The sequence below is a fragment of the Mustela nigripes genome, chromosome 9 (genome assembly GCF_022355385.1).
Source record: "Mustela nigripes isolate SB6536 chromosome 9, MUSNIG.SB6536, whole genome shotgun sequence".
NCBI classification, from domain to species: domain Eukaryota; kingdom Metazoa; phylum Chordata; class Mammalia; order Carnivora; family Mustelidae; genus Mustela; species Mustela nigripes.
This window is the reverse complement of record NC_081565.1, coordinates 960,309-986,220: the sequence shown is the minus strand read 5'-3', so window position 1 is coordinate 986,220 and position 25,912 is coordinate 960,309. Positions and strand designations below refer to the sequence as shown.

Here is a 25,912-nt window from a genome sequence, read left to right as displayed (position 1 = left end):
GCTCGGAGCATCCCGGCCTGGCCCAGGGCTCCTCTAGATCAGCTCCTGAGACACAGAAGGGCAGGGCCTCAGGGCACGGCCTGGCCTCCAAATGCCTCTCAGGGCAGTGGTTAGGGCTGGGGGGTGGGGAGGCCCGTGTCCTAGCTGCATGACCGCGAGCCAAAGCCGCCCTGGGCCTCAGTTTGTCTACCTGCAAAGGCAGGGTCACCGTCCCCGAGACAGAGGGGATTGGGGGCCTGGCACCGGGTGGGACACGGGGAACCCGAGATGGCGCCCACAGGGCCTGTGTCCCCCCACTCACCCCCCGCGGGCGGGACGAGGGCCCGGCCTCCTCCCCTCCCTCTCCCAGCCCTGCCCGCGAGCCCCCAGCCTCATGGGTCCCCCTCTGGCAGCCCGGCGTCCCCACCCTGGAGGCCCAGGATCCAGAGTGATTTGGGGCCCCTGTCGGGGTGGGAGACTCAGCTTGGCGGGGGGCCCAGCGCAGCCCGGGGCGAGGCTCACCTCCTTCAGGAGCTCGGCGCATCTCCCTAAGGGACGGGGCGGCGTGAGGTGCGGCCGGACGGGCCCCTCGGACCCCCACCCGCCGCCCAGGCCCTGTGGCAGAGGGCAAGCTGGCCCAGAGAGGCCACGGCCCCACGTGCGATGGGGAGGGGTGCGGGACGGAGAGTCCAGGAAGGCCGGCCGGCCCCGGCTAAGAACAAAGAGGAGGAGCTCACCCTGTGCAGCAAACTCGCGCAGGCCGCTGTGGACAAAGACAGACGTGGTCGGGGAAGCCAGGGCGCCACGGGACCGCTGGAGAGATGGGGAGCCCTGACCCAGAGGCCCGGGACACTCACTGTCCCACGTGAGAAGGTGCATGTCCTTTTCCAAGAGCCCGGACTCCCTGGCCACCTCATAGAACCTCTTCATGATGTCCTCCTTGAGTTCCAGGGTGCGGCCTGTGGGGGCAGCAGACAGGCTGGGAGAGCCCCAGATGTCCGCCCCGCCCCACCGCTCCCTGCCCAGGCCCATCCTGTCCACGCCCTGCCGGGTCCTGTCCCCGTCCCCTCCTGGCCCTGACCCCCTGCCCAGTCCCGCACTCCCCCCCGACCCATCCCCCCACCGCCCCGTGTCATCCCCCCCTTCCATCCCCCGCGGCCCATCCTGTCGCCTTCTGCCTTGTCTACCTCTCTGCTGACCTCCTCCCGAGCTGGGACCCCCCCCGGGGGGCTGGAGCACAGCTGGTGCGGCAGACCCACACCCCACCCCCGTCCGGTCCTGACCGGGGCTTACTGTAAAGCTTCAGGACCCTCTGGGCCGCTCCTTCTTTGTGGAAGGTGACGTCCATGATGGCGTAGGTCTTGTAGTCTGTGGCCAGCACCACCACGTCTTTGGCTCCTGGGACACAGAGGGGGCAGAGGTCCCAGGCTCCACCCTCGCTGCCCCTCAGCCCCTACCCCCGCGCGCACACCCACTTCACACGTGCCCACACACACCCACGTGGGCACAGGGCACTGAAGCCCCCACAGGGCCTCCCTGAGGACAGTGGACGGAGCATCTGCTGATGAGGACAGGAGGACGCCCGATCAGATGTGATGTGAGCATCTCAGACAGGAGCCTGAGGACCCCCCAGAGCTTCAGGCGGCCAAGGGCAGCGTCGGGGGCTCCTGGGCAGAGCGGGCCCTGAGCCACGAGCCCGAGGGATACCGGAGCAGCCCATGGGGCCAAGCCCCCCTGAGGACAGAGAGTCCTCTCGCCCCACCAGACCGTGTCTCGGTGCCCAGCGTGGGCTGAGCGGGAGCCACGCCAGGAAGCCTCCCCCACCCCCACCCCCGATCCGGCCCATCCGCTGGGGGACCCAGACCTGCTGGGCAGCACGTGGCCTCAGGCCAAGCGGAACAGCCTGGGGAGGTAAGGGCCCGAGTGCTCGGGGCGGCACCCCTTACCGGTCTTCTTAGGGATCTTGAACTTCCCAGGGACGTCCCCCTTCAGGGCCGGGCTCTTCTCCGTCACACAGCGGCCCTCCCTGGGAAGAGCAGACGCCTGCCAGCCCAGCTGCCCTGGCCCCGAGCACGGCTGCCGTCCTGGACACGGGCAGCCCCCAGATGGCAAGACACCCTACGGTGGCCAGGCAGAAAGACCCCCCAGTCCCCGGGGCCCCCGAAGTTGGGACGCCACCCCTTGCCACACACGTCCAGACGTGAGCGGGTCTGCTGCCGGCCGGGCCCGGAGGGTGGCCCCTGGCAGGGGTGGGCTCCGGGCAGTGGGACTGGAGGCCGAGCCCCACCCGGCACGGCTCCCGAAATCAAGGGTCACCCAAGGAACTGCCCCAGGAGAGGGGTCCCCAGCGCCCCTGCTCTGAGGACCCTCCTGGGAAAAGGGTTTTGCCCCGCTTCTTTCTGCCCCAAACCCATCTCCGTCCTGGCAGGGTGACGGTGTGGCCCGTGGGCAGGAGGGCTGGCCCTTCTTTCTAGCGCCCCACTCACTCTTCATAGGCGGCGATCAGGGCCAGCTGGCTGTCCTCCAGCCCCACCACCACGGCCCCCACCTTAGTCTTCTTCCGCAGTGAGCTCTGGGGCTCCAGCTTCGCAGCAAAGGCGATCTCGTACCAGAGGCCTAAAAACTAGGGTCACAGGGAGCTGGAGGGACCCAATGGGGCAGTGGTCTGGAAACTGCTGGAGGCACCAGACAGAGTGGGCCAGCATGTTTGGGGTGGCCCACCCCCCACGGCTGTGCCCCGAGACCCACTACCTTGGCAAAGTCAAAGTCTCTCAGCACCGGGTCCTGTGTGCCTGCGGCCAGCGCCATGGACAGCCCCAGCAGGGCCGTGAGCACTCTGCCCTTCATGTCTGGGCGGGTGGGCACTGGGGACCGGCTCCCCAAAGCCACAGGAGCTACGGCCTCAGAGCCAGTCCCTGGGCTTATATGTCTCTCCGTGGGCGCTGGGGAGGGGCCCAGGCTGGCCTCACTGAGCAGGTGAGGCAGCGTGTGGCAGACCAGCTGGCGGCCACCCACCCAGGAGACAGGCCAGCCAGAGGGAGAAGCACCCAGTGGGTGCCCAGCGTCAGTTCATGTCCATTTGTCTGCTCAGCTACCATAGCAGCTGGGCCGCAGGCCCCCGGGAGGAAAGCTACCCTGGGCTCTCAAAATGCATGTCCCCGTGGCTGGAGGGCAGTGCCTGGCCTCCAGGATGAAGAGACAGGACAGGACAGGAAGGACGTGACCTGACACCAGGACTTAGCCACCCCCTGGAAAGCACTTTGGGAATACGTGCTGGGCGAGGCCTGCAGGCAGGGCCTGATCAGGGCAACGGGGCCAGACGGCCGCCTAGAATCCCCTCAGCTTTCTCCTTGGGTGGTGGTACTTCCTGTGGGGCCTGGTGTCTTTCCTCAGGGCCCTAGCCATGCCCCAGGCATGAGAACAGGCACTCAAGGGCCCGCCAGCCGGGCCTGGACGGAGGACATGGAGGCCCACGCAGCACTGACGGAGAGCAGCCGGGCACAGCCCAGGGCTGTGAGCTGCCCAGAAGGGCTGGGACGTCCAGACCCAGCGGCCCCTGCTGGCTGCCCGCCAAGGCCTTTGAAGACCCACAGCCATCAGCAAACTGCCGGGAGCGGCGTCCTGCAGACTCAGGAGCCAAGGGCGGCCCCGCCACCCGGCTTTCTCTCTTCACCCAAACCTTTGCACCCCCGCCCCCAGCAGGGACAGTCCCCATCTTACAGGGGAAGAGCTGAGGGCAGAGGGTGTGAGGCTCCTCCTGAGCTGACCGGGCAGGCGGGTGCCGTTGCCCTGAACCCCACACCCACCCCCAAGGGCTATTCCCTGTCCTCACCCTGCAGTCACGAGTCAGGGGGAGGTGGGGGCTTCCCACCACATGGCCGGAAGGATCCAGATCCTGAGGGGGTGATTGAGAGAGACCAGAGAGCCAGAGACCAGGAGACGGAGCCAGGGAGATGGGGCCGGGGAGGTGGGGCCGGCAGGAAGGGGACCTGCAGCAGGAAAGGGACTGTCCGGTCCCAGCGCCGCGGGGTCATGGGTGCCTGGAGCCCCGCAGCCGCAGCGGCCCGTCTGATGGGGGCTCGTGAATCCACCCACCTTCCCCACGACGGAGGCAGCGGGGCCAGGCGTCCTGACCGCAGGACGTGGGGACCAGCTGGCCCCCGCTGCTGGGCCCCTCCCCGTGCTGGTTGTACCCTGCTGGCCCCGGCCCCCACACCCCTCCCCCCAACCTGGCACCGGGGCTCCGTGTTTGGGCAGAGCCCGGGCCATCACCCCACCCAAGTGTTCCTGATTGTGTCTGCACTGGCTGGTGCTCTGTAAGTGAAGTGTGGGGACAGTGGAGGTCCCACCCCACCCCACCCGCTGGCGCCCATCCCCCGCCCCACGCAGCAGCCTGGGGAAGGTCTCCCTTTGTTCCTCTAGCAGAAGTGGGGGGGGACGCCTGGGTGGCTCAGTTGGTTAAGCAGCTGCCTTCGGCTCAGGTCATGATCCCAGCGTCCTGGGATCGAGTCCCACATCGGGCTCCTTGCTCCGCAGGGAGCCTGCTTCTCCCTCTGCCTCTGCCTGCCTCTCTGTCTGCCTGTGCTTGCTCTCGCTCGCTCTCTCTGACAAATAAATAAAATCTTAAAAAAAAAAAAAAGGAAGTGGGGATTCCCAGCACCCGGGACCACCCGGCCCCCAGCAACCCCCAGAGCAGGGCCCGCTTGGCTCTGTCTCCACCGGACAGACGCTGGGCCACCGAGCTCCTGAGGAACCTGGCCTGTCCGCGCCGGAGTTGCAGAGCAGGGCGGCATCCCCAGGATTCGCTAGAGCCAGCCATGGCCAGGGAACCTTCCGCAGACCCCTGCAGGACCCTGGAGGGGAGCCTTGCCGTGTCACCCAGGAGACGACAGACCAGAGGTCTGCCCAGGTCCAAACACCGTTTAATGTTCTGGAACTGGAGGAGTCCAGAAGGCTCCAGCGTGGTTCCTCGTATAGGACGTCCCTCCTCGCACCCATCCTGGTCGCCCACCAGGCCATTCAGCCCACTGGCTGCCTGCTCTGCCTGGGGCCGCTCAGGCTCTCCGGGAGCAGGACGGCAGCCTGGGACGGACCGTGGGGCCCACGCACCCGGGAAGCCTGGCCTGCGGGCTCTGAGCCGGGCAGGGCTGGGCATGACCGCCAGCGGGAAGAGGGAGACGGCCTGTCCTCCTGCACCGAGCGGTGTGGTCCCCTGGCTCTCCAGGAAAAAACCAGGGAATGCACCAGAAGCCAGCCCGGCCAGTGGCCTCCCCCAGCTCAGCCCTCCCGGGACGAAGACCCAGCCGGGGGGGATATGAACGACTCCCGTTCCCAGAGGTGCTCACAGCACCCACAGACCACCAGACAGCGGGGTTTGCTGCCACTTCCCGGCAGCCCCGCCCATCCCCCCACAGCCCTGCTCCAAGAAAGATGCTCAGGGCAGCGGGTTCGGTAGTGCGCTTTATTCAGAGCAAGGGCCAGCAGCCCCCCGGGGCCAGGACAGGCCAGAGGGACGGAGCTCGGAGCATCCCGGCCTGGCCCAGGGCTCCTCTAGATCAGCTCCTGAGACACAGAAGGGCAGGGCCTCAGGGCACGGCCTGGCCTCCAAATGCCTCTCAGGGCAGTGGTTAGGGCTGGGGGGTGGGGAGGCCCGTGTCCTAGCTGCATGACCGCGAGCCAAAGCCGCCCTGGGCCTCAGTTTGTCTACCTGCAAAGGCAGGGTCACCGTCCCCGAGACAGAGGGGATTGGGGGCCTGGCACCGGGTGGGACACGGGGAACCCGAGATGGCGCCCACAGGGCCTGTGTCCCCCCACTCACCCCCCGCGGGCGGGACGAGGGCCCGGCCTCCTCCCCTCCCTCTCCCAGCCCTGCCCGCGAGCCCCCAGCCTCATGGGTCCCCCTCTGGCAGCCCGGCGTCCCCACCCTGGAGGCCCAGGATCCAGAGTGATTTGGGGCCCCTGTCGGGGTGGGAGACTCAGCTTGGCGGGGGGCCCAGCGCAGCCCGGGGCGAGGCTCACCTCCTTCAGGAGCTCGGCGCATCTCCCTAAGGGATGGGGCGGCGTGAGTTGCAGCCGGACAGGCCCCTCGGACCCCTGCCCACCCTCAGGGTCCCCAGCCTAGCACCCACCCAGAATGCCTGGGGCTCACCATGCCGGGCCACCAGATAGAGCCCCATGTCTGCAGTCAAGTCCCGGAATCTCCGGAAGCCTGATCCGTATTCATCCTCCAGGCTCCGAGCTGCGGGGGGGCATGGGGTGGACTGGGCTGGGCTGGGCCGTCCCCGGGGGGCAGCAGCAGGCCCAGCCCCGGACCCTGGCTTGCGCTTACTGAAATACTTGAGCACATAGTAGTCCTTGCCTTGCCAGCGGAGGGACAGCCTCAAAATGGCATACTGCTCGTAGTCCGTGTCTATCACGTGGATCTCCCTGTGGCCTGGGAGCAAGAGGCCCCGGAGAGGCCGCAGGCATGCCGACGGCTACCTCACAACCTGGCAGACCTCGGAGGCGGGGTGCAGGGTCTGACTCCATCCTCTCCGCACCCAGGGCCCGGACCCTCCCGTCATGCTGGGCAGGGCGTTGGGGGGACAGGTAGAACAGCCCTTGAAGGATGACCCACTTGGCGGTAAGAGAATGGGAGCACCTGGGGCTTGAGGAGGAGTGCAGGGAACAGCATGGGGAACAGCACAGGAAAAATAGCCAGGCAAGTGTAGCTGGTATGCAGGGCCAGGGGTCTGTAACTGTAGCGACAGGACAAGGTTTCTTACCAGGAAAAGCAAATGTCCCTGAAACGTCTATTTCTGAGCCCACTATTTTTTCTGTCTCACAACTTCCTGAGCTGAAAGACGGCAGGGTGTTCATCAGGAAAATACCAGCCTGCATTCTCTGCCAGGCACATCCCAGGCGTGCGGGGCGGAGAGGCCCGGCGGTGTGTCTGTACCCCGGAGAGCTCGGGCCAGGGCGAGGCTAGGGGAGGTGAACAGCGGGGCCCCTAGAGAGCCCCAAGGCTTCTTTTGTGTCTTACAACCTAATGGGGCCTTATCAAAACACTACACTTCTTTTCGGGAGAATTGAAGGTCTAGGTCTACATGTAACAGCTCCAGGATCCTGGGGGTTCTGGTGTTGGGGATGGGGGTTAAGGTCTGGGGGTTTGGACACAGCGGGGCTGACCCTGTCCAGTCCCCACAGCCACAGCTGATGGAGCTGCCCCCGCCAGGCCCTCGGCTACACCTGCCTGTTCCTACTGGAGCTCCCAGGGGCCCCAGGACCCCTCACCTGTTATATGCAACCTTCACAGTCAGCTCACGTCCACTCAAGGTCAGGAACAAGGCTTCTAGCCTCTTTGGGGTCTTCAGTGCCAGGTTTTGGCTGGAGGCCACCCCAACTTCCCGCCAGAATCCTGCAATCTGGAGAGAGAAGCCGTAGCCCTGTCCTCGGTGGCAGACCCTCCGGGTGGTCCCTGAAAGGTCAGCATGTCTTTGTGGCAAAACAGCATTCACCATCCTTCCGAGGAGTTCCTTCAGCCCATTAGACAGCAGGGCGCCTTCTGTGCGGCCCGGACGCCAGGGGCAGCGGTGGTTGGAGCTCCAGAGAGGGGAAGCAGCAGCCAGCGGCCCTCGGGAGGCTTGTACCCACGGGAAGTACAGCTTCTCTGGGAGCTGGGGTGGGGGGGCTCCTGCCTTCAGAAATGCACCGCAGCCCAGAACTTCTGTCTGAACCCGGAAACTGCTCGTTTTGTGAGAGGGAAGCACACACGTCCCCAGCGCCTGTCCTCCCTGAGCCCTTCTGAAGCGCTCCTGGCTCTGCTGCCAACACAGACCTGTGAAGAAGGGACTCGGGCAAAGCCCCCTGTGAGCTCCCCGCACTGGGAAAGTGTCCTCGGGTCGCCACACAGTGCAGCCCCGTGAGCCCTGGTACAGCAGGGCTGCTCCCAGGCACCTGGCCTGTGCCTTCTGGAGCTCCCAGGGGACGGACCCCACCGATCCGGGAGCAGGAAGGGTCCACGCTGAGCCCCAGACGGATCAGCCGGCTGCCCACGGAGAAGCTCAGGGAGGGCTCTGGCCCTGTCGGTCCCGGGTGTTTGCTCACCCTCCCTCCCAAGGACCGGGTGACAGCCAGGCTAGGCTCAGACCCTCAGCCACCTGCTCTGTCCGGGCTGACCTGGGGAGGGCTGGTCCTGGGGCCCCTGATGAGGCTGCTCTGGCGTCGGCTGGGGGGCAGGGGGGCTGGACACTCAGGCTCCTCCCGGCCCCGACCTCCCCACGTAAGACAGAAAGGGCACCTTCTGCAGGTGCAGGTCCTGGGAGGCTGTGTGCGCCTGCACCACGACAACGCCCAGGACGACAGTGAGGAGCCCAGCCTCCATCGTGGCTTGCGGTGCCTCTGCTCCCCGGAACCTGGGTTTTTAGTGGGGGAGCGTTGCACAAGAGCCAGAGACGGTCATCAGCACAGGTGGCCGAGACCCCTCCGGGAAGTGGCCCTGGGGACACCCACAGCCACCGGGGTGGGGTCAGCCCACACGAATGCCAGCTTCCTGGCCTGGGACAAATGTGGGCATGGCGGGGGGGGGGCCGCCTGAGCAGAGGGGGACGAGGCCCCCACCATGGGGCAGCTGGGACCACAGCTCCAACCCCATAGGGGCGGACAGACGCACCCAGACCCACGGGCTCGGAGCACCTTCCTCACCCCGCATATGGCGGCTCTCAAGCTCTTCCTGATCAGCCTTGGGGCAGGAGAGGCTCCGAAGGCCTGGTACGGCTCACTGAGCCGAGGGGGGAAGTGAAGGCAGGGTCTCGTCTCCCTGCGGAGGTCCCTGTGGGAGAGGAAGCTTGGGAGCAGCATGGGAGAGGCACAGAGGTCCCTGGGGGGGTGGGGCGGAGGTGGACGGCCACGTCTCAGGGATCTCGGCACACACTGGGGAGCCGCCTTCCTGGGGCCCACGTTCTCGTCCACCGTCTGCCGTGACAGGACACAGCCCCATCCCCAGGCCAGGCCCCATGCCTGTCCTCGCCTGGATCACTCAGGCCGGCGCACAGCCAGGCACGACCCACCGCTCAGAAGGCTGGCCTGAGAGCGGCCCCGTCCTGCTGGCCCCTGACCTGAGGAGCAGAGCCAGGACATGAGCCAGGGCAGTGGGAGGCCAGAGCCGGCTCTTCCCCAGCCGGGCCCCCGACAACAGTACGGCTGGGCCCCCCTCAACAGTAGATTTTGTCCCAGATTAAAAGCCTGGCAAGAGGAGCCCCACCTCAGGGACAGGGGCCCTGGCCCGACCAGCTGTGTGGCTCAGGGCAAGCCATGTGCCTTGGTTTCCCAGCCGTAATGGCCACAAAGCAGGGGGACGGGTGCCACGTGGCCAGGAGGGGTCCGAGGGTGCCCAGAGAAACTCCTGCCAGGACCAGCATTTGTGGTTCTAGACCAGTAAGAGGCAAGCCTCCCAGCTTCGGGGCCAGAAAAGTACCCCCTGGAAGGGCTCCAGGCTTGGTCCTGTACAGAGCAGCTCCCGTTCCGAAGGGAGACAGGCCGCCTCGGATCCTGGATGCTGCACTGTCCTTCCACCAAGGCTGTCAGCTTAGGGTCCGCCAGGTGTGGGAACGTCCAGGCAGGACAGGGAAGCCCAGAGTTGGCCAGCCCGCCAGAGACCGAGGGACCCACCACACCACAGGACCAGCAGCGCCCCCCCCAAGGAGGCTGATCTGGGACTAGCTGATCCGAGCCCCAAGCTGGCCCAGCCCGGGTTGATGAGAAAGGGTCCCCCCGCCCCCAGTGCTTGGCCAGGCAACAGAGGGAGGACAGGAAGCGTGGGGGACGCTGTCTCTGGGTGACCAGGAGCAGGATGAGGACAGATGCCCTTCATCTGATCTGGCCGACCGCCTCCGGCTCCAGACCTGGGAAGGCTGCAGGGCACCTGTGATCAATGAGGCAGGACCCGCACTACCTTCCTGTCGCCTCCCCTGGCCCTTTACAGTGTGTGCACTGGACTGACCTGGACACACTGAGTTCCTGTCAGGAGAGCGGCGGGCCCCCAGGGAGGGCTCTCTCCCCCAGCATCTCAAGGAGTGTCCGCATGCAGCCCAGGCCCTGGAGCCTGACCACTGGGCCTCAGCCTCAGCCTGGCCCCTCGCTGGGCAAGTCACCAACTTCTCTACTCTATGCCTCAGTTTCCTGAGTAAGGAATGCAGCGAGCTCACTGTGTGTGTCCAGGGGTCCACCGTGGAGCATATGACATAGCCAAGGTCAAGGTCAGCCCAGCAGCAGGAGGGAACACCCCTGTGAGCCCTGCTTCGAGGCTCCTATGCTGCTGTGCCCCCAGCTCCGGCGGCCAGGGGGCTACATGTGCCCAGCGGAGCCCCCACGGCGAGGTGGTCTTCACAGGGCACCTTGGCTCCCTGAAGGTGCCGTGAGCCCATGAGGACCAGGACAATGGTGCCAGACACCGCCTACGGGGACAGCCCCTCGCGGGTGCCAGGCTGGGCTGGAGCTTCCTGTCCCCTCGAGCCAGGAGCTGCCCAGTGGTCAGCGTCTCCCACGTGCCCACTTCCCTGCCTCGGTTTCCCCAGGAGTCCTGGATCAAGACGGGGCTCACCGTGCCCTCCCCAAGGGCCCCTGCAAAGAGGGGAGGAGCCTCTGGACTGCAGAATATGTTTATTGAGGGGAAGAGGGAGGCCCAGGGTTGGGGAGGAAGGGGTGACCCAGGAGGACGGTGGGTCCGGACAACTCCACACGACAAGGTCTGCTGCTCCAGCTCGCCCTGCACAGACAGGAAAGGCCCAGTCACTCCAGACACCCATTCAACAAACACTCCTCGGAGCCTCTCGCTGCCCCCATCCCGGCACGCGTCGTCTGCAAGGCCAGAGCTAACTCCGCCATCGAAGCTTCCACAACTGCAGAAGCTCACCACGGTGGCCCCAGAGGCCAGCAGCACACCGTGGCTTCCCGCGGTCCTGGGGACCCCAACACACTCTCCAGCACCTTGCTTGCTCCCTGGCCGGCATAGCAAGAATGCCCCACAAGGGCCACTGAACCACAACTAAACCCCCAGACTCAGCCCCTGAGAGGGGGGTCCACGTGGGACGCTTTACCCTGGAAGTTGGGGCGAGGCCCGCAGCAGGACTCTGGGGCTCCTACTCTCCAAAGGTAGAACCTCCCAGAGGCTGACCTGGCATGTCCCTCCCCCTCTCCTCCCACCGAGGACAAGCACCTGTGGGGCGCGGAGGGACCAGGGGTCGGCAGCAGCTTCTAGACACACGAGAAGTTGAAACAGCCCAAGGCCCCCTGGGTGAATAGCCAGCTGGGCCGGGAGAGCAGAATGCCAGGGGCGATAGTGGAGGGGGTGCTGGGGGGTGGCGGGGGGATGCCAGGGGGCGATGCTGAAGGAGATGCAGGGGGAGATGCCGAGGGAGATGTTGGGGGGAAGGCAGGGGCATGCGGGGGGAGAAGGTAGGGGGATGCCGGGAGGGATGGTGGGGCGCGCCCTTCGGAACGCGGAAGGAGCCCCCCCCCACACACAGGCCAGGAAGGACCACAGGGCTGCCTCTGACACTCCTGTTATTTATTGTCTTACGTGGGTTCCCAAACTATTCATTGTGAACTTGGTAAGGGGCTGGACATTTTCTTCGCATCTACTTGGGGGGAGGGTGTCCCCAAGAGTCCACCTACTTCCATGTCCCGATAACCCTATAACGGCAGGGCCATGCAAGGTGGCGGCTCCCGTCTCATGGGACCCTCCGGGGGAGACCAGGTTCCTAGACAATTCCAAGGCCTAGTACCCCAGGGAGGTAGCCAGAGGCGGCAGGACACACCGCACACTGGATTGACAGCATCTCCCGGACTCACGTCCACCCAGGGCCTCAGAGCAGGACCTTCCCTGGAGACAGGGTCTTTGCGGACGTGACCAGTTAAGGACGGAGACGTTGCTGTCGTGGACTTAGGGCGGGTCCGGCCCCCGTGACCGGTGTCCTCGTCAGAAGAGGGACATTTGAACGCAGACACACAGAGGGAGGACAGCCGTGTGACCATCGAGGCAGAGACAGCAGGGACGGGACTACAAGCCAAGGGAGGCGGAGGCCCGCCCGCACCAGCAGGAGCTGGGAGAGGCCAAGGTTCGGCCCTGAGCCTCCAGAAGGAATCAGCCGGGCCCTGGCTCTGGCCTCCAGAACGGTGGCGAGAACAAACTTGTGTCATATGTGGTAATTTGTTAAGGCAGCCCTAGGAAATCAGAGGAGGCTTCCTGGAAGAGGTAGCATGTAAGCTGAGGCCTGAATCGTGGAAGCGGCCGGCTGGGCAGCTGGGTGGGGGCTGGGGGAGTGGGATCCACACATGCAGAGCAGCAGACAGAGCAGCAGCCCAGGGCTGTCCACGCAGGCCCTGGAGAACAGGACGGAGAGGCCGCCCTGCCTCGCGCCTACCTGCGAAGGGCTGAGGTGGGTCTCCACAGGTGTCAGGGAGCTTCCTTGTCCCCAGAGGAGCACGCGTCTGCGGGAAGGAAGACAGAGAGGCTGAGCTCGCCGGACTGCCCACAGCTTCCTGCAGCCTGACCTCCTGGGCCCCCAAACAGCCCCAGCCCCTGAAAGCCTCTCCCTCCCGGCTGCCCATAACCTCCTCCTCAGTGTGCGCGGGCGGGAGGAGGGGGCTGCGGCCCGCCTTACGAGAGACACCACCTGGTCTGGCTCACTCCCAGGGGTCGGGAAGGGGCCTGCGCACCTGACTTGGGCAGCATGACCATCATGTCGTCCTCGAGCCCCACCGTGGGGTAGAAGTCCCGGAAGGTCTTCACAGCTTGGGGACTTGCTTCCTGGGTCCGGCCTGAGGCAGAGCAGGGCCCCAGTGAGCTCTGTGTCCCACAGAGGTTGTGGGGTGGGTGGAGGTCTCCTGGGCTCACAGAGAGGTAAGGGGAAGGGGGCAGAGGCCTCTGGGGCTCACAGAGGTGAGGGGAGGGGAGGGGGGAGGTCTCCCGGCCTCAGCGCTCTTCCTTAAGAGTTGACAGCCGGTCCATCACCCAAGACTGAGCAGGTTGTGCACTGCTCAAAAGTGCCTGCCTGGCCGGGGAATCAGGGGGACTGAAGCCGCCCGGAGGGGTGTCCTTTCCTAATCCACACAGGGTGTCTGGGAGACTGGCAGGCCTCGGGTGTTCCCCAGGGCCATGTCCCCCTGGGCCCCACACCCCTCAAGCCCCCCAAACCAGTCTCTAGCCCTCACCCCAACCTCTGCACCTCGGGGACCCCCTTGCCCACTTTGCCAAGGCCCTCAGAAATTACAGCAAAACGGAACCTCAGCCTCACTTCGGCTCTCAGGCAGCGGGGCCAGAGGGCGGCAAGGCCCCCAGAGGCCCCTCGCACCGACTCCTCCCCTCTCCGAAGAGCTGCGGGGTCCCGCCACCCCCCCCTTCTTGGCTGCCCGTTGGGGTGACAGAGGAGGGGAGGCCGGGCCTGAGGGGCCGCGCCGGGGGGAGACGGGGCAGGGGGCGGCCCCAGGTGGGGCGGAGAGGCCCAGGGGGGCAGCAGCCAGCGAGGCCAAGGCGTCCGGGCGCTCACTGTAGAGCTGCACCATGGTGCTGAGGGCTCCCTCCAGCTCCTTGTAGATGTAGACCACGGCAAACGAGCTGTAGTCCGTGTCCGCGACGCGCACGTCCAGGTAGCCCAGGGCTGCAGAGGGAGGGGGAGCCAGCCGTGGGGGAGGGCCCGGGGCCCGCGCACAGACCCCCACCCACGCCGGCCTCCGCTCCGGGGCTCAAGGAAAGGGCAGAAGGTGGAGAGAAGGAGGGGTGGGGAGGAGGGGGGGCGGGGGCGTGGCCCCAGGTAGAAGGACCGTCCATGTCACGCCATGGAGACGCTTTGTCAGGGGTCCCTGAGGGCAGGCGGGGCAGGACCTACCTGGGACTCTGAAGTGGCCCTCGGAGCCGACCCTCAGGTACTCGGCGTCCAGCAGGTGACAGCCGTCAGCCCTGGGGGGGCACAGCCCGGGGCTCACTCTCAGCTGCTGGCCTGCCCCGCCCGCACCACCAGCCCCACCATACTCACCGAGGGAACTGCATGTGGACACTGAGGTTGCCCCCCGCCATGGCCTCGATGGTCCTAGTGGACATCAGCAGGTGGTCCTTCTTGCCCAGGAAGACCTTGCAGTCGGAGACCATGGAGACCACGTACCAGAGGCCTGAGAACTGCAAAGCAGCTCGGTGGCCGGCTCTGCCCTGGGACCGGGGCCACGAAGCCCACGGCCACACAGGCTTGTTGGACCCACGCAGCTGGGGGTCTCGTGCTCATACCCCCGTTCTGCCACCTACCTGGACAGGTCGCATGACCTCTGTTCCCCCAGCTGTGAAATGGGTCAGTAATTACCCCCACATGGTTGTTCCAGGATTAAGTGGAGAGAGGGTCCGAGGGTTGGCGGGTTCAAGGCCCAGAGCAGGTCCGCCGTGGGCCCCACCCTGTTATCCTGTGGGGCTCAGCCCCCATGTCCACCCGCGCCACAGCACAGGGGCCTTTGTTACCTTCTTGGCATCAAAATCTGGCTGCAGCAGAACCTCGGCCCCAGCCACGGACACCCAGAGCAGCAGCAGGACCTGGCCCAGCAGGACGCACTTCAAGGCCATGCCTGCCCCCCGGCTCCCAGCGCGGGAATCCCAGCCCCAGGAGGCCAGGCTTTATAGCCCAGCGGGCTTAGCCGAGGGGCCGTGGGGCAGCAGATGCACTTGGCTCTGGAAACTCAGCCTCCATTGTCCATTGTCCTGCACAGCCACGCGAGGTCCCCCACCGGCCCCGGGGGTCATTTCCTGGAGGGCTCCAGAGAGGCGGACTCTCCCCTCTCACCTCTCCGATCCGCACCTGCCAGCCCGTCGCCGAGGACCAAGCAGAGACCTCACCTTGGCCTCCGTCCACCTCTAGACTGGCTGGGGCCGGGGGCCGGGGGCCCGGGGCACATGGGGGTGCTCCAGCTCACGGGCCCTACCCAGGGTCTGGGTCCCCAAAGTCCTCACTTGTCCATACCCCCCCCCCACACCGCACACAAGAGTGGAGTCACCATGGGTCAGCCCAGCTGTGACGGAGGGGACATCAGAGGCCTGGGTAACCCCTCACTCTAGGCCCCACTGCCACGCACCAGGTCTTGGGGCCGGTCTGGAGGGCGGAGCTGAGCCGCTGCTTAGGGTGGATTATGGCGTCACAAATGTCTTATCAAAGGTTGCATAAGCATGCAGGCCCGAGTGTCGCCAGGGCGGCACCGTGGGCTGCTGGGGGCTCACTGGCCAGGCCTCCCGCGTGACCTCTCCTGTGCAGGCAGATGGCGCCCTCCACGGGAGGACTACCTGCTGGCCTTGGGGCACACGATCCAGACACCTCTGATCGGGGGCGGGAGGCCCGGGCAAGGCCAGCGCTGCCAAGTGCTTGGCGTGGAGGGGCCTACAGGGCTCGAGAGAGAGCCTCACCCCCAGCGGGGAGGGAGGGGAGGAGGGGGGCTTCTGACGGCCGCCTGCGCTGGGATTCAGGGGATCCCAGCTCCCCGCCAAGTCCCATGTTTACAGAACGTGCATCTGATAAAGGACGTAAATCCTGAATCTACGAAGAACTCTCCAGATGCAATGATAAGAAAAACAAGCAATTCAACTTAAAAAAATAAAAACGAGCAAAGACTTGAAAAGCCGCTTCACCAAAGACGACGTCCAGCTGGAAAACCAACACGGGAGAACGTGATCAAGGGACGGACGGCGAGGCGAGGCTGCTCTGAGACACGGCCCAGCTCTAGGGCTGCGGGTCGCCGTGCCCAAGTCCTCGCTGCCCAGGCATCAGAACGCGGGGCCGGGGCCCTGGGAACCCTGTGGTGGGTTCTCAGAAAGGGACACACTAATTTTCCGGACAATTTAACAATCGCACACCTCAGTGTTTACATGAGAAAAATGAAAAATTGGAAAAAACTCCTGCGCCTAGGTGTTTGGAGGGCTTTATTCAAAACTACCCGGAAGCAGAAGCCACCAAGTGTCCCCCATGGCCACGTGGATGACGAACCGTCCATGGCAGGAGGGCGTGGAAGGAGCAAACCATCCACTCAGGTAACGCGCTTGGAAAATCCCCATCGGTTCCTGGGTGAGAGAGGCCTTTTCAGGAAGACTACAGATGGGGATACCTTTCTAGAACCTTCCAGAATTCGCAAGTGCCCAGGAACAGGAAGCTGCTCGGCGGTGGCGGGCTGGGGGGTAGGTAGGCTTGGCGGCCAGCAGAAGGGCACGCGGCCACTGTCGGACCTGGGATTGTGGCCACGCATCTGCGTCTGTCTATAAACTCACAGAGCTGACAGCGAAAAAGTGAGGTCCGTGTGTGACCGAGACGTTGTTTACAACGCGTAAATCCAGGGCGCCTGGGGGACTCAGTGGGTTGAGCTTCTGCCTTCGGCTCGCGTCATGATCCCAGGGTCCTGGGATCGAGCCCCACTTCGGTCTCTCTGCTCCGAGGGGAGCCTGCTTCCCTCTCTTTCTCTCTGCCTCTTTACCTACTTGTGGTCTCTGTCTGTCAAATAAAATCTTAAAAAAAATAATAAAACGCATAAATACAAGTGACAAATACGTACAAAATCTTCTCCCAAACGCAGCTCCCTGGCTGGGGGACAGGAAGGCCAAAGGAATCCGTCCCATGCCCTCCAAGGCCAGAGCTCCAAGGCCAGGGTGGGGGCAGGACAGGTGCCCACGCCAACCGCAGGCCTGAGCAAGGCCCGGACAACCACAGCCTCGGACGGCCTGAGGAGCCCCCCAGGGGCAGGGCAGCCCCTCTACCCATGGAAAACTCACTGGCCCCCAGCACGTCCCTGCCCAGGGCCTTCACCGCAGCCCAGCCACCGTCGGCTCCCTGTGTCCTCGGCCTCACAGCGGGGGGCAACCTCAAGGAGAACAAATGTGACGCGCCCCGGCATCTGGAGCCATCCCGGCACCAGGCAACACCCGGCCCGCTGGCCCCGTGGCATTTCCAGCACCGGCCCGGAGCCGGCCGCTCCCCGGGCAGCTTGTGGCTTCTGCCCCCTCCTCAAACCGCAGTCTACACCCCACTCCACCCCGATCTCTTTCCTCCGGGCTGTGAGCTTAATCTGCATATTCTTCTGTGTTTACGTATTGTCTCTGCCCTGCACACTCTAAACTCCGGGACAGCCGGCGCTACCAGGGGCCTGACGGCTTCGGATTCCCCAGCTCCGGGCGCAGAAGGTGCTCGGTTCATAGCTGTGGATAAATGAGGGAGTAAGGTCGCTTCGGCCTGCAGGTCCGCTAGAGCCTGGGGCCTCTCTGCTGCGCCACCACGTCTGCAGCCCGTGGCAGGGGTCTGCGTGCTGGCATGGCCTGCCTTGTCCACAGCCGCAGCTGAAACTCCGCCTGGAGCCTCGTCTGGCTTCCCTGCCTCACTGCCTCCCAGCGTCACACTGTGAAGACCAAGGGGCACAGGTGTGGGGGGCTGCCACCTTGCCCATCAGTCCCCCTGGCCGGCCCAGGGTTCTGAGCCTCCAGGAGGAGGGCTAGGACTCAGAGGCTGGTTGGCTCAGACCCAACACTTCTTTCCCTGGAGGTTCTCGTTCTGTTCCTGTTCACCAGACCGCCGAGGCTCCCCTGTACCCACTCTCTTGGTTCTCCAGCACCCTGCTAATCCAGGAGCCCCAGTATCCTTCCAGTAAACTCTCACTGGTTATGGTGGGTCAGGGCTGCTGACCACCTCTCCGACAGGCCCAGCCCAGTCAGGTTCCTGCCCCCTCCGGGGTGCTTCCTAACCTTGGGACCCGTCCTCAGGGGAGGAGAAAGAATCTCAGGTGTTCCGAGCCTCCACCTGCTGACCATGGAGGGAGCCCAAGCTGCACGGACAATCAAGGGCCCCCTGGCCCCCTGCACAGTTGGGCTCCACCCCAGGGGGCCCAGCAGGAGGTGGGAGGGGAATGGAGGTTACTTTGTGCTGGCCAGATTCCCCTACAGACCCCAGGGGTCTCACCTACACAGTTCCCCCTCTACGTGCTGGAACAGGTGTCCGCCCCCCCAACCTGGGGTGCTCTGAGCTCTAGGTTCCTGCCCCGGCCCTCGGGGTCTCCCATGTCCCACTCACGTCTGGGGAGTTGCTTTGCAAACACACTATCCGCTTTCCCCTAATTTGCACGTGCCCTCTGTGTCCCTCCAGGGAACGGGCCAGGGCTGGGCACCTCTGCAGTGACTTCACGAAGGGCTCCTGCCCCTCAGGCAGCGTCAACAATGTGCAGGCCAGTCAGGGCGTGGCCTCCTGGGGTGGCATGTCCTGCACCTGAGGGCAGGCCACAGAGCTCTCAGTCACGTGGGCACTTACAGGGCAGGGGTGGTGCCTCAGCCGCCAAGGACCACACTTCCTGGCTCCAGTCAGCCTCTGGATGACCAGCCGCTGCCCTGCTGCAAGCTTCAGGCTTCCTCCCGTCTGCTGGGCCTCCAGTTTCATTGGAGCAGCCACAAGAATGGGACCGAGAAGAGGAAGGAGGAAGAGGAGGGAGAGTGGGACAGGGGAGGAGGCAGGAGGCGTGGAGGGAGGGGAAGGACAAGGAGGGGGGAGGAGGGCAGGGGGAGAGAGGTGGGAGGGGGGGGGCGGGGGGGGAAGGGGGGTGGGGAGACCCCTGTCTGGGTAGGAGGGGCCGGCTCAGATGCATCAGCTTGCCCACACGCACCCCTCCAGGTGTGGGCAGGGGGGAGGCAGGTGGTGGGAAGGGCAGAAGCAGCTCATCCTGGCAAACGGAGTGTGGACAGCACAGGATGGCCTCCTTGTGCTGCCAGGGAAGGCGGAAGGGTACCGGCCTGCAGCCCACTCTCCCCGGTTGTGTGCAGACCTGAATCTAGGGCTCTGGGGGCTTGGGACAAGGCGACCATCCCCCAAGCTTGCCCTGGCTTTCCTGGCCCTCTGGGCAGCCAGACCACGGCAGGGAGAACCATCAGCCCCAGGCCCCACGGGGAAAGATGTGCACTGTCTCCCCTACAAGAAACCGACCCCGGCCCACACCACCCGGAGCGCTTGCTTCTCTCCAGCAGGCCTGGGTTCACAGCAACCCCTCCCACTCCTTCTCCATAAAGTACTTCCTCGTGGTCATTGGTTGGCCTCATCCCTGGTTTTGCTGTGGCTCCAATGTCCCAAATTGCAAGTCTCTGCTGCTCCCCAGTAAACTCCTCGTTGCTGGTAAAATAACTTGTTTTTCAGGTCAGTGCTACCGTCTAGGGCAGGGAGGCGGGGCGGGGCGGGGGAGGGGGGGCCAGGGGCGTCTGGCCCACCCAGAATGCCCAGCCTTGGCCCCTGGACAGAGGCTGTCCCCCACTCAGGGCGCCTCATCCTCCGGACGGGAGGTAGCTGGCCTCTACCCTGTGGCTGGGGCATACTGGGGAGCTGGACCCACCCACAGGTCACGCGACGCCCAAGCCGTGTCCATTCCCAAGCCCACGCGCCACCTAGGACTTCAATGTTCTGACCGGCGACCTAAACTGATGCCCCCTCTCCCCCAGAAGACCTGGCCAGGCCCCAGCCTCATTGCCCCTCTACTTCAAAGACCACCTGAGTCCACACCGCAGACTCTCTGCCAGACCCTCGGCCCTTCCCACCCTCTCTCAGGTCCCCCCCAGCCCCGCCCCTCCTGCGAGCTCGTCCCCGCCCCTTCGCCGGTCCCGCGCAAGCTCCGCCCCTTTCGCACCCGCCCCTCCGCCCCTGCCCGCGCGTCCTGCAAGGCTCCGCCCCCTCTTCGCTCCGCCTCCCCCAGCGCGCAGCCCGCGCAGGCTCCGCCCCTGTCCACACCCGCCCCTCCGCCTGTCTCACGCGGGTCCCGCCCCCGCCCCCCTGCACGTCCCGCAAGGCTCCGCCCCCCTGCTCGCCCCGCCCCCCGCACGTCGTGCGCAGGCTCCGCCCGTCCGCTACGGGTGACCTGCCAGCCATGGTGAACCTGGGCCTGTCCCGGGTGGACGACGCCGTGGCCGCCAAGCACCCGGTGAGAAGGCCGGCCTGGCACGCGGGCCCCGGACCTCAGAAGCTGACCTGAGCGGGGCGGGTGGGGGCTCGATGGGGGGCTACGCTCCTCGGGGAAGAGAGTCGGGGGGAGGACGCTCCGGCTGTGGGCATCGGGGCAGCTTGGGTGGACCTGGAGGCAGGTGTGGGCAAGCCCCAGGGCCTCACGACGAGTGGTCCCGCTCCCTGCGGCCGGAGTGTGCCCGAGGGCGGGTCGGAGGGCCTGTGAACGGCGCGGGGACTGAGCCCTCACCCCTCCGCCGCCGCAGGGACTGGGGGAGTACGCCGCGTGCCAGTCCAAGGCCTTCGTGAAGGGCATTTTCAGCTTTGTCGCAGGTAGGCTGGGTCCAGACGTCCTGGGGTCCGGACAGACCGCACCTTCCCGTCTCACCCGAGTGCCGAGCAGCTGCCGTCCAGTCCCCTGTCCTCGGAGGCTGGGAGCCTGACGGCTGCTGTGGGCGCCCAGGCGGTGGACAGGCTGGCTGATGGGGACCTTGGCTCTGGGCAGGCACCGGCGCCGCCTTCGGCCTGCAGATGTTCATCCGGAGGAAGTTCCTGTACCCCTTCCAGTGGCATGTGCTGGTGGCCGTGGGTGGGTACCCCAGGGGCTGTGCCTCCCGCGTTGACATGCACCTGAGTCGCCAGAGGTGATGCTGGCTTTCCGGCGGGGTGTCTCCACTGGGGTGGGGAGGCCGTGGTCCCGTGCATCCCCACCTCCTGGGACGGGGTACCAGTTCTCGGTGCGAGTCCTGCCAAGCCCACAGGACCCTCTGCCCAACTGGCCCGTGGCCCCTGCTCCCCAGTCACAGGCTCGGTGGCCAGCTACTGGGTGACCCGAGTGGAGTCGCACAGATGCAGCAACCTCTGGCTCTTCCTGGAGACGGGGCAGCTCCCCGAAGACAGGGGTGCAGGTGAGAGGCCAGAGGGCAGCAGAAAGCAGGACCTGAGGCTCTGGGGCCAGAGGTTTCGGCAGGCAAACCCGAGGCCCACGGTATAGACTGGACAGGGCCTCTCCCCTCTGGCCTGTCCATCCTGGAGGGCAGGAGTGGGTGGCATGCAACAGCCAGACCTTCCTGAGCCCCTTGGGCAGGAGGGGAGTGCAGAATCAGGTGTGTGGTCACCCCAAGAAGGGTGTCCAGACACCAAGCTGGCTGACGTCAGGCCTGTGTCCTTCTGGTGAGCGGCTTAGGCTGTGGTTCCAGCTGTCTCCCTTTGCCTCCTACAGATCGGCACAGCTAGGAGAGCTCCACCTGGGGCGCAGAAGACCTGGGGCGGAAAATTTCGAGCCCTCGGGGCCTCCTCACCTCAGGCTTGCCCTCCCCCCTCACACAGGTCCTCTCCACAGCCTAAGGTGACCCAACAGTGTCCCCTGCAGACATTCATGGGAGGTCTGCCAACCCTGTGCAAACCTTTGCTACTGCCCAGGTCACACCAGCGGGGCTGTCCCTGCAGTGGTTGGCCTCCCAGAGGGCAGTGAGAAACATGGTGGATGCTGAGAGCTGGAGAGCATCAGAGAGGCCCTGGCACTTGGTGGAAGGGACTTCTGCGGGCCCTGGTGCTCTGACACTCTCTTTCTGGCCCTGGCGTCCCCCACGGTCCAAGGGGACAGCTGCTGGGGGGCTTGCTGCACAGATAAATGCCTTGCCTTTTCCCAGCTGAGTTCTAAAACCATTGGGAAGGGGCGCCTGAGTGGCTTAGTGGGTTAAGCCTCTGCCTTCCGCTCAGGTCATGATCTCAGGGTCCTGGGATCGAGCCCCGCATCGGGCTCTCTGCTCAGCAGGGAGCCTGTTTCCCTTCTCTCTCTCTGCCTGCCTCTCTGCCTACTTGTGATCTCTGTCAAATAAATAAATAAAATCTTAAAAAAAAAAAATACAACCATCAGGAAACACGTCAAAGCAGTAAGAAAATAGGAGACACAGATCCTCTCGGCGCCATACACTGGCACTGGAGGACCCGCCAGGGCAGTTGCCAGCACAGCCCTAGAATCCAACGGTTCCACAGGCCTTCCCACGCAGGGTCTGCTTGCATACGTCCAGCCATGAGGGAGCAAAGCAGGGGTGTGCGGCCTGGTAGCGCCTGGCCCCTGGGACTCAAGGCACAGGAAGTGGCCATGCCTACCTGTCTACCATTCCAAACACACCTGTCAGATGAAGTCACTTCACTCCAAGGCAGGGGGAAGTGAAGGGTGGAGGGCGGCCAGAGCTAGCTTACTGGAGTTCCGTCCACAGGGAGGGAAAGCTCTGAGTGGGCATGACTACATGCCCCACACACCCGACGGAGGGAGAGGCAGCGATGACATAAAAGCTGGGCAAGTCCATCGTCCTGGGCAGCAGCCCTCCCGGTCACACTGAAGGCCCACGACCTGGAGCCATGCTGCTCCAGCCCCAGCCCAACTCCTGCACCTCCCGGCCTAGCCGGTCATTGAGAAGAACGCTGAGCGCCTACTGTGCACCAGGGAATCGGTGAGTGGGCAGGCAAAGTCCAAGATAACCATGGTGTGAGTGAGCGAGGGTTGGGGTTTTCTTTCATGTAAGTGATCCAGGGTTGACAGGTGCTCAAGGACTCCCTCCAGTCTGCCCCCTGCTGTCCCTGCTGTCTCCCCTGCTGTGGCCTCTCTTCCGGGTGCACCTCATGGTTTTGGGAAGCTGCGCCAGCTCCAGCCATCATGCCTTCATCCCAGTCACTAGGGAAGACGATAGTTCACTCACCGCTTGGGCTTACCCTCCACCAGCCAAAATTAAGTCATGGGGTACACGCCTAGGAGGACCGCCTCGTTCTGGGCAGCCACGTACCCCACTAAAGTTCAGGGGTTTGAGGAACAAGGCAGAACCAATACTGAGGGACAGCGAGCAGGCTTTGCCTGCGGCCCAGGGAGAAGACGGGGTCGGGGGATGCCTATGGCTGGTCCTTCCAAACCCCTGCGGCCTCAGAGGGTGGCAGAAAGTGAGCCCGTGGAGTTTTAAATGGGACAGGACTCACTTTCTTCAAAAAGTGGCAATGACCAGGAAGTGACCCCTGTGTAGGGTCTTAGCCTGCCAGCCATGGTTATGAACTGCGTGTCCCTAAATTTACACATCACAGACCTAACACCCAGGACTTGGCATATGACTGCATTTGGAGACAAAGCCTTTAAAGAAATGATCGCATTAAAATGGGGGGGGGGGGCTGATCCCGTCTGGACTGTGTCCTTCTGAGGGGAGGACACAGACACGAGCAGAGGGACGAACTTGTGGGGACGCAGCGAGAAGATGGCCGTCTCCTAGCGCAGGAGGAACCAGCCTGCCAGCACTCCCATCTCAGACTTTCAGCTTCCAGGATATGAGACAATAAATTTCCACGCTGGCAGCCACACGGGCTGTGGCTCTCTGTTACGGCAGCTCCAGCAAGTTCACGCAGCGTGGCCGGAAACAGTAACCGAGCTGGTACGCACCCCTGGGATCCCAGGCTGTCAGGGGTTCAGGGCCTACAACTCCAAGAGCAGCATGGGCTGGGGTGGCCCCTCCCAGAGTAAGTGGCACCGAAGGCTAGACCCAGGAATTCCCCCAAGGAGGCAGAGGCAAAGCAGGACGGGCTCTAGGCAGCAGGCAGAAGGCAGGGAGAGGTGGGACCTCACGAGCCAGCTCGTCCAGTCTGTGAGTCTGAGCCTGGGGTGTGCTGAGGGAACGGAGATCCCATAAGGCAGAGGTGAGACGTTTTAGGAGACTTCAGTGGAGGACAGCATGGAGGTGTGGAGGGTAGGGGGGGGGCTGGTGTGGGTACGGTGTCAGACCACCACAGACCTTCCTGTGGAAGGCGCCTCCTCCCATACCCCTGAGCCGAGAGCAGCCACAAGACACACATCCTGGGGACAGCCCCCCAGGCTCGCTCGGGGCAGCAGGTGGGGGCAGGGCAGTCCAGGACTGCCAGGGTTCCCTGAACTGGACATCGAGAACCTTGGCCCCCATCACAATGGGCCGAGATTCCGGGGATAAGCTGAACTGCGTGCAGTTCTGCTGAGCAGGCTCAGCACAGGGAGGGCGGGAGGTGCAGAGGGTCCCGAGAGGACCCCGAGGGCCACCATGAAGACGCGCAGCGAGGCAGAGGCGGACGAGCAAATCCAGGAGCTGAAGACGATCACTCGGCTCCAGGGTGAGCCGCCCCCAGGGGACCACCCTGCCTGGCCCCTCCCTGGGCTCAGAGCTCTCAGATTTAACACAGGGCCAGTCCAGGGCATACAAGGGCTAGTGGCCACCCCCCCCCCCAACAGACCTACGAGAAGGGACCAAAGGGACTGCCATGCAGGGGGGCTTCAAAGAGATGTGTGAGCCCTGTGAGCCCCAAAGCTAGAGGAGACAGGAAAGGACCCACCTGTTTCTCTGGCCCGTGGGTCTGGAAGGGATCCCAGGATGTGCCCCGCACAGCCACCCCCATAAGCACCGTTGAGCCAGGAAGCCCATGACCCTGAGCAGTGGGGGGAAGGACTGTGCCGTGGGATCAGCGTTCTCCTGCCTGCCCCACCTCGGACAGCCCTGGTGTGGAGCCCCCTTGGCTCGGGGACCCAGACCCACCCACATCCTGGCCCCCTGGCCCTCTGCCCCTCCGCCCCCACCCCCCACCCCAGAGCAATGCCGGGCACTGCAAATCCAAGCGGTAAAGGAGAAGACGGCCAAGAACAAAAGCACGCTGGCCCTCCTGCGCAGCGGCATCCGTCGCGGGACCCAAGACTGGGCTTTGGCCAAAAAGGTGAGCAGTCCCGTCCCCACCCTGCAGACCCCTGGCTGGGGATGGGGGGGTGGGGCATGCACCTGCCGCAACAGTCCCACACACAAGTGGAGGGCAGGCGCCCTCTCTCCTCCCCCCTCCCCTGCCCTTCTGGAGCCGGCGGGCATCCTGGGGAGGGGCTTCCCAAGACCTGTTCCCCTAGCTGCAGTTACTCCCAAAAGTCTGCCGGCAGGGTGGGCCTGGCCGGGGTCCTTTTGGGGGCCTACCCCCTACAGCACGGGCCCCTCTGTCTCTCTGGCCTTGGAGGGGAGCCCTGGGCCCTCTTCTCCAGACTCCCATCACAGCTCAGCTGGAATGGTCTGGATGGGGCCTTGCTGCTGGGCTGCACAGGGTAGAAGAGGCCAGGGGAGAATGCCTGGAGGGATGGGGGCCTGGGGGTCCACACAGACCCCAGCTCAGCCACTGCCGCTCTGCAGTACGACCAGCGGACCATTTCCAAGGCTTGCAGGAAGGACACGTCCATGAGGCTGGCCCACGGCCGCTCCACCATGGAGGTAAGGTGGCAGGGGGGACCCCTCGGCTTCGCCCAGCCAGTGCGCACCCCCCACCACCACCACTAAACGGCGCTGCGGAGCCCGTCCCGATCCCGGGGTCCCGCCGCTCCAGCCCCGCCGCGCGCCGGCTCCCCGTGCGCACCCACGCGCGGGCCGTGCCCTCCCTGACCCAGGTGGCGCGGGAGAAGCTGCGGAAGTACGTGTTCGACCGCGTGAACGTACACAACGTGCTGATCCACCTGGTGCGGCGGCGGGGTCAGAAGCTGGAGAGCATGCAGCTGGAGCTGGCCAGCCTGAGGAGCCAGCCGGCCGCCACCAAGGAGGAGCTGCACCTGCTGCAGGTGGCGGGGGCGGGGCCGCGGGGGCGGGGCCAGACGAGAGACACCGCCCTCCCCTGGAAGAAGGCGCAGCCTCCAGGTGGGCACCCGGGTGCTGTGTCCCTAAGAACAGTGTGCCCTCGGGCCACCCCAGGTCATCCGCCAGCTGGAGAACAGCATTGAAAAGACCATGGTCAAGATCACCACAAGTCAGAACATCCACCTGCTGTACGTGGGCCTGCTGGATTACCTGAAGAAAGTGAGCCCCTCACCCCAGTCCCCAGCCCAGGGAAGCCATCTGGCCGCCGGCGCCGGGGGTCTCAGGACCCAGACTCGGTGCAGGGCTGGCATCTCAGTGGGGACAGGAGCCTCCGGGCGGGACCGCGCCCCCCCCCCCCCCCCCCCC

At 65.0% G+C, this 25,912-nt stretch overlaps 3 protein-coding genes across 6 annotated transcripts in view; 2 read left to right on the top strand and 1 right to left on the bottom strand.

Moving 5' to 3' along the window:
• Positions 1-10,600: 10,600 nt before the first annotated feature.
• The window catches only part of LCN15 (lipocalin 15), a 28,125-nt gene continuing 12,813 nt past the window's right edge, over positions 10,601-25,912 (bottom strand). Inside the window, exons 2-8 of one of the 3 annotated variants that reach the window (XM_059410293.1) lie at positions 18,270-18,383; positions 13,992-14,131; positions 13,845-13,915; positions 13,506-13,616; positions 12,676-12,777; positions 12,381-12,447; positions 10,601-10,723 (exon numbers count right to left, since the gene is read on the bottom strand). In XM_059410293.1, coding sequence (XP_059266276.1) covers positions 12,413-12,447; positions 12,676-12,777; positions 13,506-13,616; positions 13,845-13,915; positions 13,992-14,104 — 432 coding nt within the window. In that variant the 5' untranslated portion in view covers positions 14,105-14,131; positions 18,270-18,383 and the 3' untranslated portion in view covers positions 10,601-10,723; positions 12,381-12,412. Of the gene's footprint in view, positions 10,724-12,380; positions 12,448-12,675; positions 12,778-13,505; positions 13,617-13,844; positions 13,916-13,991; positions 14,132-14,461; positions 14,797-18,269; positions 18,384-25,912 lie in introns of those variants that run through there. The other 2 variants (XM_059410294.1, XM_059410292.1) reach the window with 2 other exon arrangements.
• TMEM141 (transmembrane protein 141) lies at positions 19,810-21,805 on the top strand. 2 transcript variants are annotated; one of them, XM_059410289.1, is made up of 5 exons: positions 19,810-19,917; positions 20,204-20,270; positions 20,443-20,581; positions 20,738-20,845; positions 21,160-21,805. In XM_059410289.1, the coding sequence occupies exons 1-5, from the start codon at positions 19,864-19,866 to the stop codon at positions 21,287-21,289; spliced, it is 498 nt and encodes a 165-aa protein (XP_059266272.1). In that variant the 5' UTR covers positions 19,810-19,863; the 3' UTR covers positions 21,290-21,805. The 2 variants fall into 2 exon arrangements, with proteins under 2 accessions (XP_059266272.1, XP_059266273.1); XM_059410290.1 differs by having other exon boundaries at positions 20,443-20,526; positions 21,160-21,267.
• CCDC183 (coiled-coil domain containing 183) overlaps positions 23,410-25,912 on the top strand; it is a 14,127-nt gene continuing 11,624 nt past the window's right edge. The window contains exons 1-5 of the mRNA XM_059410295.1: positions 23,410-24,062; positions 24,535-24,656; positions 25,112-25,189; positions 25,363-25,530; positions 25,661-25,765. Coding sequence (XP_059266278.1) covers positions 23,993-24,062; positions 24,535-24,656; positions 25,112-25,189; positions 25,363-25,530; positions 25,661-25,765 — 543 coding nt within the window. The 5' untranslated portion in view covers positions 23,410-23,992. The remainder of the gene's footprint in view (positions 24,063-24,534; positions 24,657-25,111; positions 25,190-25,362; positions 25,531-25,660; positions 25,766-25,912) is intronic.

Bases quoted from the DNA above. Each gene is read 5' to 3' on its own strand.
- TMEM141 (XM_059410289.1), top strand. From the start codon at position 19,864: ATGGTGAACCTGGGCCTGTCCCGGGTGGACGACGCCGTGGCCGCCAAG. The intron at 19,918-20,203 runs GTGAGAAGGCCG...CCGCCGCCGCAG, and splicing joins CCGTGGCCGCCAAGCACCCG to GGACTGGGGGAGTACGCCGC. The intron at 20,582-20,737 runs GTGATGCTGGCT...CCTGCTCCCCAG, and splicing joins ATGCACCTGAGTCGCCAGAG to TCACAGGCTCGGTGGCCAGC.